This window comes from Spinacia oleracea, chromosome 1, assembly GCF_020520425.1.
Source record: "Spinacia oleracea cultivar Varoflay chromosome 1, BTI_SOV_V1, whole genome shotgun sequence".
Taxonomy (NCBI): Eukaryota; Viridiplantae; Streptophyta; class Magnoliopsida; order Caryophyllales; family Amaranthaceae; genus Spinacia; species Spinacia oleracea.
In genome coordinates, this window is record NC_079487.1 from 92366092 (window position 1) to 92379949 (window position 13858).

Below are 13858 nucleotides of genomic sequence, written 5' to 3' on the forward strand. Positions count from 1 at the left end.
GACCAACACCACCACGGTACATGGAGATGGAGCCATCCAACGGTGGAATACCCCCGTACCATATCTCTTTAGTGGACTAGCACTTATGTTATGCCTTATTGCTATTGCTTTACTTATGTTAGCTTGTTCTTTTAGAAATTGTTCTTCCTCAAATGACAACAATGATGAAGGAAGCCGAAAAACGACGTCTAATTCGTCGACCTCGGAAAGCGAAAATGAGCCTAGATTTGTTGTTATAATGGCCGGAGATAGAAATCCTTCTTACTTGGCTAAGCCTCTTCCTTCTCCTATGGTTATCTATTCCCTTTATTAGCAACCATAATTATTATTTTTGAGAGAATTTAACCTATTTATTAGTCTTAGGTTTTTCGGGAAATTTGTGTAATTTGATGAGTAATCTAGAATGTATAACGAATATTTAATTTATATGTTCAATTTACTATATATACTTATAATGAGAGCAATAGTAGTCCAATAATTTACTTCTTATTTGTATATGTTCAATTAACAAAATGGCAAACTAGCCCTCCTTCATATTACTCATGTATATGTGGCTCATTCGCAAAAATAATAATTCTCGATATGTTTTTCCTAAGCAATTGCAGTCAAGTTACATGAATGTATAAAATCTATCATCAGCATAGATAGCACATTAACGTGATTTAGTTACCGGATATGGCGATATAAGAGTTAATTGTAAAACAAAAGGTAAAATAATATAAGCTAAAATTGTTTGAGGGCGTTCATAAGCAGACACCACTAATGAAACATGTTATAACTTACAAGTATTTGCAAGGAAAGTGAAGATGTTGGTAGAAAAAAAACCCTAATGGAGGCGGAAAAAACCCTCTCAACGGAGGAAGCCGACTTGATCCATAGATCAAGCAAAAAAAGTCAAGCGGAAAGCAGCGGGCCAACAGGATGAAGGAGAGGAGATTGAAATGGGGGAAGCAATGGAAACAGACTCTATGGGGGAAGAATCAATCAAGGCACGAGAATGGAACGAGCAGGAAGGTCATATAGCCATATAGCGAGGGGATATCAATCAGATGGAGCAAGTAACCTAGGCTTGGACCAATCGAGTGAGGATATTGAATCAGATGATGATACCCCCTCCGAATTAGAGGTGGATGATGGTAGATGCCCAGTGATTCTTCTATCCAAGGATGAAAAGAAGAGACTGCGAGCACCATGGAGGAATTCCTTGATTATAAAGTTGTTCGACAAGCGACTAAGCTACGCAGTGCTTATGCGACGATTGAAACTAATGTGGAGTCTCAAGGGGGAGATAGCCCTAACTGACGTAGGGTGCGCATACTACGTAGTTCGCTTCACATCAAGGGAAGATTATAACTTTGTAATGACTCAAGGTCCATGGATGATAGGAGAGAGCTACCTTACGATAAGGAAATGGATCCCGAATTTCGTACCGGACGAAGAACCAATTAAGTTCTTGACGGCGTGGATTCGTATCCCTAACCTATTTGTGGAATACTTTGATCGAGGTTTCCTATATCGAATAGGCGAGAAAATTGGACGAGTGGTTAGGATTGATAAAAATACGGAATCAATGGATAGGGGTCAATATGTGAGATTCTGCATTGAAGTAGACTTGTCAAAGCCACTCCTTTCGAAATTTCGTCTAAATGGTAGGGTGTGGCGAATTCAGTATGAGGGACTTAGGCAAATATGCTTCAAGTGCGGGCACCTGGGCCATAAAGATGCGGAATGCCCTAAATTTGAAGCAAGCCTAACGACAACGGATGTGGGGGTAGGAGGGGAACTGGTAGAAAGACCAAGAGAAGCCGAAAAGAAAGCACAGAAACCGGAAGAACATGACTCCTATGGTGCTTGGATGTTGGTCCAAAGAGCTCCACGACGTACCAATACTCGGACTAGATCAATTCAAGGGAGAAACACGGATCAAAGAGAGTCAGGTTCGAAGGCGGCGACGTCGAAGGTCCAACAACAGCCAAACCAATTGACTAGACCCCAGGCAGTAGGGAAGGAACCACTGAAGGATTTAAATTTGGAAGGATCGAGGTTTGCGGTGTTGGGTGAAGAGTGTAGGGAACCAGAAAAGGAACTGAATCTTGTGGCACAAGAGGAGGTGAAGAGATCGAGCGATAATAGGGAAAGAAATCAACCTATAGAGATCCCAAGCAGACAAAAATCCCAACCGGAGGAAGTGGACCTACAGGGTGAGAATAGTTCTTTGGAAGGAAACATAATTAAGGAAAGGCAAAATTGTTAGGTTATGATACATATGACAATACATAAATCATGCGGAAAAACCATAAAGCCAGGAAAGCATATTATTTACACATAATCATTTAGCATAGTTTAGATGCATACACTTTGTTGCGTGCCCTCCCTAGCTGCGCCCGAACCGAACAAGAACAAGTCTTTAGGACTCCAAGTGTCGTCCCTCCGTAGATAGTCCACAGCACGTCCGGATCCGCCTTAAGCTTGACCAACTAGGATCGCCCTTAAGGTACTTAGAATTTTCGGCTAGTATAGGCAATTGTATGACTGAATTTTTGCTCTCAAAAATCACTTTGAATACTTGAATACTCTATACAAAATAATGACCCTAGGCCTTTATTTATAGAGGTATGGAAAGGGAATTGTAATCCTATTAGGATACGAATTAATTAAACTAGAATCCTAATAGAATTCTTATTTAATTAATTCATCCTTTTAGGTTTAGGAATTTAATCATTAGTCGAAACCTGATAGCTTTAGGATTCGTATAGCACACCAACACACACACGCACGCACAGCAGCCCACGAGGGGCGCCATGCGCTCGCGCGCAACCCGCGAGCTCGCAGCCCATTGCTACGAGGCCCACACGCTGCCGCAGCGTTGGCGCGCGCTGGGCCTGCCTTGTGGTGGGCCTGGCGCAGCCTTGGCTGGTGCGTTGTGGCGCGCTGGCTTGCTGGGCGATGGCCCGGCTTCGTGCTGGGCCTTCGTCTGGCAGGCCTCGTCCGATGCTAATTCGTACGATACGCTTCCGATTAATTTCCCGATTCCGGAATTCATTTCCGATACGAACAATATTTAATATTTCCGATTCCGGAATTAATTTCCGTTTCGAACAAATATTTAATATTTTCGTTTCCGGAATTATATTCCGATTCCGATAATATTTCCGATTCTGACAATATTTCCGTTTCCGGCAATATTTCCGATTCCGGCAATATTTCCATTTCCGATAATATTTTCCGATACGTACCATGTTTCCGTTTCCGGCAACATCTACGACTTGGATAATATTTATATTTCCGATACGATCCATATTTCCGTTTCCGACAATATCATCGTTTCCGGAGTATTCATTTCTTGCCTGTGACGATCTCAGCTCCCACTGAAACCAAGATCCGTCGATTCGGAATATCCATAGATGGAGTATTTAATGCCATTAAATACTTGATCAGTTTACGTACTATTTGTGTGACCCTACGGGTTCAGTCAAGAGTAAGCCGTGGATTAATATCATTAATTCCACTTGAACTGAAGCGGCCTCTAGCTAGGCATTTAGCTCACTTGATCTCACTGAATTATTAACTTGTTAATACTGAACCGCACTTATTACACTTAACATAGAATGCATACTTGGACCAAGGGCATTATTTCCTTCAGTCTCCCACTTGTCCTTAGGGACAAGTGTGCATTTCCTAATTCCTTTGTCGCTCGATGCTTGCTCTTGAACATAAGGTAAGAGTTGTCATCCTTATTATGTCCAGATGTGTTCCTCGGTTTCAGAGTTCAACTGATCAAATAAACAGATAATCATAGCCTATGATTCATCCTAGCACGGCCATGCATTTCACAGTTTCTAGCTCTCCGAGTGGCCTTTGTACAACTTTTAAGCATCTCATCCCGATTTATGGGAGGACAATCCCAATCTTGCGATCTTGAGATTAGACTTCGTTTGATAGGTGATTACCTGAGCGTTGCCTTTATAGCCTCCTTTTACGGTGCGACGGTTGGTCAACGTCAAAGCAACCAGTTCTCAAACAAGTAATCTCAAATCACTCAGGTATTGAGGATTTAGTGTCTAATAATTTTAATGAAATTTACTTATGAAAGATTTTCATCTCTTACAGTAAAGTTTCATAGGTCTTGTCCGATACTAGTCTTCCCAAAGTAAGTATCTATGCAAATGATTATGACATTGTCATGTCCACATAGTTCAAGAAACAGAACTACTAGTCATCTTGCATTCTAATCGTCTAATGTTTTCTATGCGTCCAATTTTATAGAAAACTCCGACTAGGGACCATTTTCAACCTTTGACATTCAAGTTAACTTGATAGACATTTCTTAGTCACAGGACTGGTCCTGACAGTCTATCTTGAATATATCGTCAAATTGAAGGGACTCATCATTTAATACTAAACCAAGATTAAATGGAATATGAAAATACATTTCATATATGGTAAATGTTCAACCCCATTGTTTTACAACCATGGGCCTCAAACCCATCTTTAAAACAGTTCATGGAATTCAAAGCTATGCTTGATTTCCAGTGCTACAACGTGAGTGTTGCTTCTCACTTGTTGCATAGGTTTAGTTATCACGCTTTGCCAATCTTAACATCCTATTCATCGAATGTTCTTCGAGATATGATGATAAGAACTTTTGAGTATGTTTATTTTGTGATCTAGTCTTTCTTGCTACATTAGTGGTTCTACGCATTTTGCAATGAAGAACCATTAAGTCAACAGACATGTGATCTTCCCAAGTTCAATGAAGAACTCATATAAACAACTCTATTTTATTGCTTCTTAGGCAATAATTACTTTTACTTCAACTGTATAGGTTGCTAGTGATGCTTTGTTTGGATCTACTTATCCAAGCAGTTCACAGATATGTGGAAGACTCTCCAACTATATCTTAGAACATTATTATTTTAGTTTCCCACGCAACAACTCATGGTCTTCAATCCATGTTGCCATTTCAAAACACGATGCTCTTTAGCTCGTCCTTGTCAATGGTTAACTCCAAAGGGTCTTGCTTGATCCTTTGCCAGTGTTTATGCGTGTAGCATCAATATTTAGCATATCTTTATTTCCTTGAATCAAGAACTATTCCTATGTACCTTTTCAAGTACCATAAGTGTTCTTGATCTCAATCTAGTTGATCTTCACTTAGATCAATAAAGATTGGTATATATTCGTCATGCCTAAAGTCATACGATACGTTTTTAGCGATCCTCATATTATATTATATACATGATAAATTCTTTTGCAGAATAATTTCCAATTGAATTCTATTCATGTAACTTTAGCTCATTCAGTTACAGTAGATACTGAATCCAACTAAATTCTTTGACATATAATATAGGTGAAGAATCTCATTAGATTCTTTGATGTTTAACTTAGTAAATGCTTATACATAGTTCAAACATTCATTACTTAGATTTATTCATATGGATCGAATATCTCCAATGGAGTCTTTCGTGTTTGATTTATTAAATGCCATTACTTAATCTAAAACAATATCATAAGATCTTTGTAAATAGATCTTAATACCCAGTATGTACTAAGTTTCGCCTTGGTCCATCATTGATGAATAATTTCAAACCTAAGTTATTAGCATTTGAATGTTATTTCACAATAGAGAGATATGTGTGTGATACACATAGGACCAATTAAGTTTTATGTACTCCCACTAACCTTCTTATATATCTATAAGAATCATGTACATTTTATGAAACTAAAATATTTATTAGCTTCACTAAAATATAATTCCAATTCCCAATTGTTTGCTTAAATCTGTACTTAGATTTTATAAGCTAGCTTTCTTTTTCAAGCATTTATTTGGATCCACAAATCCTATGACATACCATGTACATAGTTTATTCCAACATTTTATTGAGGAATTGTTTTGTCATCCAATTGCCATATGTACCAATATGCAATCATTGCTTGATTTATAGACTTGAGCATTATGATTATGCATGAGGTTTCAACACAATCCACGCCGTGAATTTGCTTGTAAACTTTAGCAACTAATCTAGCTTTGTGTGTGAACACAATTCCATGTTTGATGGTTTTTATCCTTAAAACAAACTTGCAACCAATAGGTGTGAAACTATTCTTGCAAATCAACAAAATTTCAATTTTGTCATCAAAACATTGAGTATGTTTTATGGCCTCTAACCATTTAAAACATTTGAGTCTATATATGGCCTCTAACCATTTTAGGGAATCTGGGTTCGTCATAGCTTTCTTACAGGTCACAAACTCATTAATCTACATGATAATAGTTTGACTGCAAGTTGTAGGTTTCTTCACTATCTAATAGAAGAATTGCATAGTTTCAGTGACCTGAACTCCATGTTTTCTTCACTATCTAATAGAAGAATCTCATAGTTTCAGTGATTTGAAATCTATGCCTACTTGGGTATAGAACATCAAACAATAGAATATCAATAGCCACTTGAAAGTCCTTTGAATATTCTGTTCTCCTTGAAGCACTTGTAAAGTCTTCTAAGAGATGTCTATTCTTTAAAGCCACTTCTAAAGTCCTTAAAGAATAAGTTAGGATTTTCTGAAGCACTTCGAAAAGCCTCCGGAATGTCCGTTTATGTTTGTTGTTCGCCTCGAAAACTTTCGAGGTCTATTTTCTCCCACTTGTCATTTTGGAAACGAATCTCCAAAAGGACATTATTTCGAGCAAACAAACATTATGTTCTCAAAAATTCGTGGTAGAAACAATACCCTTGTGTCTCATTTGAATAAATCACAATGAAACATATATCTATACTTGGGCCTTAGTTTGTTGAATGACAAACACTAAGCTCCCACTGAGTCTAGCAACTCTCTAGATATATATATTTGAAAAGATATTCTGATATTACTTTTCAATAGCTTTGACGAATTTGGTTTAGTTGGTGGTAGTTGAGCATTTTGTTTTAGAAATTATAGGAAAAGTCTTTATGATTCATCATTGATCGAATCAATTACTAATCGACTTCGATCATTCCAACTTAGATATGCCATATCTTATGGAGTAGATTGTGAATTTTACTACACACAATCATTGATGATCATTCTTGACTTAAGTAATCATCAACATGATCTTAACCTAGATCTTTATGATTTCTTGTCAAGTGGATTTTATACTTCTGAACCTTTGAACTAGCCAAACAGATTCAACTTATATCACATTTGAGTAAATAAACCTATATTCACTCAAATCCGTGTGAAATAATAAAGTCATAAAGTCTTTCTTTAGCTTTGAACTCTATTGTCTAGGCGTTCTAACAATAGTTCATATCTTTTGTTACTTTCAACAAGTAAGACTAGTCGTCTTAAATTGATCTAGAAATCAATGAACTTTCAAAAGTCCATTAAAATAGAGCTTTTGAATGTTAACTTGTTGATACGGTCTAAGCAACAATGCCAAAGATTAGTGGAACTCAAATCAAGGGGTTGATTTGAACTTAGTAAAGTTCTTTAAAGAGTTGTTTGTTTTAATCAAGCATATTGACTCAACCTGTAATTGACCATTTCATTCAAATAAACAAACAAACATTGTTTTTGTTCTTCTGAATGTGAGTCTTTCTGTGTTTGAAACAGAAATTTAGGTATGCTGATTATGGAACAAAATATCCATTAAGTTCCAGCCTTTGAAAGGACTTAAAACAAACTAGATGACCCTACAACTAATGTAGCATTGCCATGCTTCATTTCCCACTTGTAGGCCATTAGTGTAGCCTAACTTCCATTATTTGAGTTATTACCGAAGTAAGAACCTCAAGCGGTATATGATACCAAGGAAGTTTGATTCCTAGGTCACTTCTCTTTAAACATAAACTTATAGGTAGAAACGGAATTGTAAATTTCTGTCATCTATTCCTTTGTTTTCCTATTTCTTGTACCCTTTCTTATAGTTTTAAAGAATTGAATTCTTTAGTGTTGACTTTTATACTTTGTTAGACATGTCCAATGTCATTTTATCAAAGTTCTTACCATTTATGTTGAATATTCTGTTTCAACTAGATGATCTTACCAGAAGCTTCTAAAGTTCTCTAAGCATCGATCTATTCGAATGTCTAGAAACTAGACTCATTCGAGAATTAAATGGAAAAAAGGATTTTAGGTTGTTAACCATTGGTAAAGCTGAGCGTTTAAACTCAATGCTTTATGATCTCAAAACTACATTGTATTTTGAATTCACAAGCACCAATCGGTTTGCCATTCGACTTTGATACTCGAAAACAACCATAAAAGTCGATATAAGAAACGTACATTTTAAATTGCTCACTTTCTCTCATTTCCGTGAATCGTTCTTGGATTCACTACCAATCGAGGAAATTTACTGTTACCTTTCTAAAAGGATTTACCGCAGTGCAAGATATTTAATTATAAACAATAATTAAAACATACATTGAAGCATGCAAAGTCTAAACATTTATCATGAATAATAACTTGAAAATTAAAGCAATCATGCAATTAAAACAAGTTATTAGCATTTTATTCGAATTTATTGTTCCGGCAGGTGTGAATAAAATGATTCCAAGATCCTAAAATCATTGAAGAACTAAGCACAGTTTGTCGACTTAATCCTAAAACATCTTAGGTAAGCAAAAGCCTTTTGCTAATAGTCTAGAAACTATTCTTGGTTGATAGGTACGTCTAAGAACTTATTAGGCAAACCTATCGATTTTGCCACGACATAAAAGGACTCCTTACTTATATCGTTGAGTTTCACCAAAACTAACATGTACTCACAATTATTTGTGTACCTTGCCCCTTTAGGACCAATAAGTAACACCTCGCTGAGCGAAAACTATTACTAGATTGATGTAAAGGATATCCAAGCAAGTGTATATTTTGGCATGGCACCTTTTAACTCAATTTTTAAGTTTGGAACTTAAGGCTCTTACTATGTTGGTTAGATTTTAAGTGAACTAAAATCCTTAATCATGCAACATAATCAAGCTTTGATCTCATGCATTTTAAGACATATTTAAAAGCAATAAATAACTTAAAACATGCATAAGATAAATGTGATCTAGTATGGCCCGACTTCATCTTGAAGCTTTAACTTCAAAGTCCGTCTTGAAAATCTCCGTGGGAGGCACCATTTTCTTCAAATAGGATAAGCTTATAATTAAAACTAATTACAACTATTTGATGGTACGCAGACCATATTTGAATTGAAAAACAATTTTGGTACTTTAGACCAATTACATTCAAATTAATGGTACGCAGACCATATTTTCTATCCTATTTGTGTCATACTAGTCACTTCATAACCTGCAAAACAGTACATATACAATATATACCATTCACCCATTCATTATCATGAATGGCCCACATAGCTGGTTAGTAAAACACATTATGCATCACATAAACATTTGCAGCAATTAATCAAGGGCACCAATAATCTACAAATTATTCAGTCCTTATTAATTCTAATCAAGTTGTTTTAACCTTAAGGATTTGTAGACCTAATCAAGAGTATATGACTAAAAAGGGCTCCCACTTAAACCAATAAATTCTTATGCTTTACTAATTTTAAACATAAAAATGTATTTCTAGTCTAACCGGAAACATACAAATTTAATTAAAATTTAAAGCTCATATAAATTTATAATTGAATCCAAAAAGTTTAATTTAATTTCAGTCGTATTTAAATTAATTCATGATTTTAATTTTAGTAAAATAATTAGAATAAATAAAATTTATTATAATTACAATATTCAAAATTAAAATCCAAGAAAATAATTTAAATTATTAATTTTAAAATTAATTAAAATTACGTAAACTGAAAATTTCAAATTAAAATTTCAAAACGATCTAATCGCAACGCAACAATCCCACGCAACGCACGCCCATGGGCCACACGCACACAGCCATCGCTGGCCATGTGCGCGCAGCCCATGCGCTGCATCGCATCGCTGCTGCTCACCATCGCAAGGCATCACGCGAGCTGGTGCTCGCTGCGCGCGCTAGCGCTCGATGCACGCGAGCCATCGCTCGCTGCGCTCGCTCGCCAGCGCTCGATCCATGCGAGCCATCGCTCGCTGCGCGCCTGCCTTTCCCGCACGCGAGCTTGCGCTCATCGCACGAGGCAGCAGTATGCGAGTTAGCGCTCGCTGCGCGCGAGGCATCGACGCTGTGCGTAGCGCTCGTGGCACGCGAGGCTCCGCATGCTTGCGCGAGGCAGTGCGCGCTGTGGCGCAACACGCTTGCTGCCCACACGCGACTGCTGTGCCTTGCTTTCGCCCCTGCCCACACGCCCATTGCTCACAGCCCACGACACAAGGCAGGGCTGCTGCCTTGTGCTCGTGCACCATGCCCTTGCTCGCTGCATTCGTACCGCATGGGCGACGAGCTCCCTTGCTCGTCGTCACATGCCCGCACTATACAACACCCCTTAAGGGTAACACGTAGCGTCCATTGCTTTGTGCGTGCAAGTTATATGAGCGAATCGCATAAAAATTTAAAATTTATATTCAAAATTAATGACAAATTAATAAATAATATTAATTTCATAATTTTAGGGCGAAATATCGAAAATTTATTATTCAATTGATTTCCGATTAACATGGATTCAAGTCTAGGTCATAAAAATTTAAAATTTAACATAAATTTACAATTTTTTATGGTGGTTTTTAATCATAGGTATCTAATTAAATTATAACTAATTATGAAAATCAAATTAATTCCAAATTATTCCAATTTTCAACAAATTAATCATAATTACAAATTAGATTGCATAATTAACAAGGCTAGGCATTCAAACTTGTTAAACATATACAGTAGGTCAACCAAAAATTCAAGATTTATCAACAAGAATCGCAAATATTTAATTTAACATCTTAAATTTACGAAATTTTGCATTCGAAAAACTAAAACCTTCGAAAAGTCATAGTTAGGCTTCGAATTTGAGAATTCTGGGTTCGGCCGAAAATTAATATTTTTGTCAAATTTTAGAATGCCTTTTACATGCGGAATTGACACAAAAATCACTCGATTTGGATGAGTAACGAAGAAACTGCCGAAAAACTGCGTACGTATAATTAAATAAACGCAATTTGCAATTAATTAACAATTACGAAAATTAATCACCCCTTTTAATTCTTGCAAATTTGTAATATTTAACCATGTTCATGCAATTTAGATTATGAAAATAATAAGAGGCTCTGATACCACTGTTAGGTTATAATACATATGACAATACATAAATCATGCGGAAAAACCATAAAGCCAGGAAAGCATATTATTTACACATAATCATTTAGCATAGTTTAGATGCATACACTTTGCTGCGTGCCCTCCCTAGCTGCGCCCGAACCGAACAAGAACAAGTCTTTAGGACTCCAAGTGTCGTCCCTCCGTAGATAGTCCACAGCACGTCCGGATCCGCCTTAAGCTTGACCAACTAGGATCGCCCTTAAGGTACTTAGAATTTTCGGCTAGTATAGGCAATTGTATGACTGGATTTTTGCTCTCAAAAATCACTTTGAATACTTGAATACTCTATACAAAATAATGACCCTAGGCCTTTATTTATAGAGGTATGGAAAGGGAATTGTAATCCTATTAGGATACGAATTAATTAAACTAGAATCCTAATAGAATTCTTATTTAATTAATTCATCCTTTTAGGTTTAGGAATTTAATCATTAGTCGAAACCTGATAGCTTTAGGATTCGTATAGCACACCAACACACACACGCACGCACAGCAGCCCACGAGGGGCGCCATGCGCGCGCGCGCAGCCCGCGAGCTCGCAGCCCATTGCTACGAGGCCCACACGCTGCCGCAGCGTTGGCGCGCGCTGGGCCTGCCTTGCGGTGGGCCTGGCGCAGCCTTGGCTGGTGCGTTGTGGCGCGCTGGCTTGCTGGGCGATGGCTCGGCTTCGTGCTGGGCCTTCGTCTGGCAGGCCTCGTCCGATGTTAATTCGTACGATACGCTTCCGATTAATTTCCCGATTCCGGAATTCATTTCCGATACGAACAATATTTAATATTTCCGATTCCGGAATTAATTTCCGTTTCGAACAAATATTTAATATTTCCGTTTCCGGAATTATTTTCCGATTCCGATAATATTTCTGATTCTGACAATATTTCCGTTTCCGGCAATATTTCCGATTCCGGCAATATTTCCATTTCCGATAATATTTTCCGATACGTACCATGTTTCCGTTTCCGGCACGATCTACGACTTGGATAATATTTATATTTCCGATACGATCCATATTTCCGTTTCCGGCAATATCATCGTTTCCGGAGTATTCATTTCTTGCCTGTGACGATCTCAGCTCCCACTGAAACCAAGATCCGTCGATTCCGAATATCCATAGATGGAGTATTTAATGCCATTAAATACTTGATCCGTTTACGTACTATTTGTGTGACCCTACGGGTTCAGTCAAGAGTAAGCTGTGGATTAATATCATTAATTCCACTTGAACTGAAGCGGCCTCTAGCTAGGCATTCAGCTCACTTGATCTCACTGAATTATTAACTTGTTAATTAATACTGAACCGCACTTATTAGACTTAACATAGAATGCATACTTGGACCAAGGGCATTATTTCCTTCAAAAATAATATGCAAGATGAAATTATGGAAGAAATCCCAACTGTGGATTTGGCTGCAAGCGGGGATCACGAGTTTAATGGCAAGAGGATTTTTAATAATTGGAAGGAGGATATTTACTCAAAGAAGGACTCACTCCCTATTGGCCAAGAGAATATTCGAATCCCTCTTCGAGATAACTCCCTTTTTCGATCTCAAATAGGATTGAACAGAGGGGAATGGATAAATACTACCTTGTCCAACCCTAATGAACGAAGCAAGGAAGGAAAAGAAAATTTGTCTGACGAGGTTATTCAACACCCTTCTCGAGTAACCCCTTCAAACAAACCGCCAGACATAGCTCGAATTCACAATAATCATATAAATGAATCCCAGCCAAATCCCAGTGACATTGGAAATCCAATGTCCACCCGCATACTCAATGTTCATAGACCAACCCTCGAAAGGACCAACAATGGTCAAGGTTCACCCTCTGGTTCACAAGATCGAATTGGTGATAGAGGCGTATCTTCCCCCACGCCACAATCCCCCAGACTTGTTAGCATCAGTTCAACTCCCGATGGAGTTGGTACACCCCATGAACGATCTCAGAGCAGCGTTCATGGATACTCTGCCTAACGTTCCCTTGAACGTAGCTGATAGGTTCCCTAAATTTAGCATGTTTAATGTGTCGATAAAGATTATGATATGGAATGTACAAGGAGCGGGGAGTCAAAGCTTTATGTCAATGATAAGAGAACTGGTGCGAATCAATAACCCTACTATCCTAGCTCTAGTGGAGACTCATGTGAGTGGTGATACGGCCCAACGTATCTGTGATCGCATTTGCTTCTCAGGACAGGTTCGCGTGGATGCACAAGGTTTCAGAGGAGGTATATGGGTCTTTTGGAGGAGAGAGAGGGTGAATGTGACAGTACTGCACACTCATACGCAACACATTACTATTGAAATAGCGAAAGTGGGGGAAGAACCGTGGATCTTCTCGGCCATATATGCTAGCCTGGACTCGACTCTCAAGAAGGAATTGTGGGATGCATTGGATGAAGCAAGGCGCAATTTTTCGGGGCTATGGTTTCTAGGAGGCGACTTCAATGACACCATGATGATGGACGAACGCGTAGGTGTGGGAGGTACTGAAATGCAAAGAAGGTGTAGGCAGTTTTCAAACTGGGTGCACTCGAGCGGATTCCTGGACCTCATGTATTCGGGACCCAAGTATACTTGGTCTCGAGGGGAATCGGAAGAAACTTTCAAAGCAGCAAGGTTAGACAGGTTCCTGTGTAATGAAG

The 13858-nt window shown here is 38.1% G+C and overlaps 1 protein-coding gene across 1 annotated transcript; it reads left to right on the forward strand.

Moving 5' to 3' along the window:
- The first annotated feature begins 997 nt into the window (after positions 1-997).
- Positions 998-2254, forward strand: LOC130465516 (uncharacterized). The gene has a single exon (XM_056834306.1). It carries the CDS (start codon positions 998-1000, stop codon positions 2252-2254), a length of 1257 nt encoding a protein of 418 aa, XP_056690284.1.
- Positions 2255-13858: the final 11604 nt, after the last annotated feature.

What these genes read in the sequence shown, in the direction of transcription:
- LOC130465516 (XM_056834306.1), top strand. Translation starts at nt 998, where the DNA reads ATGGAACGAGCAGGAAGGTCATATAGCCATATAGCGAGGGGATATCAA.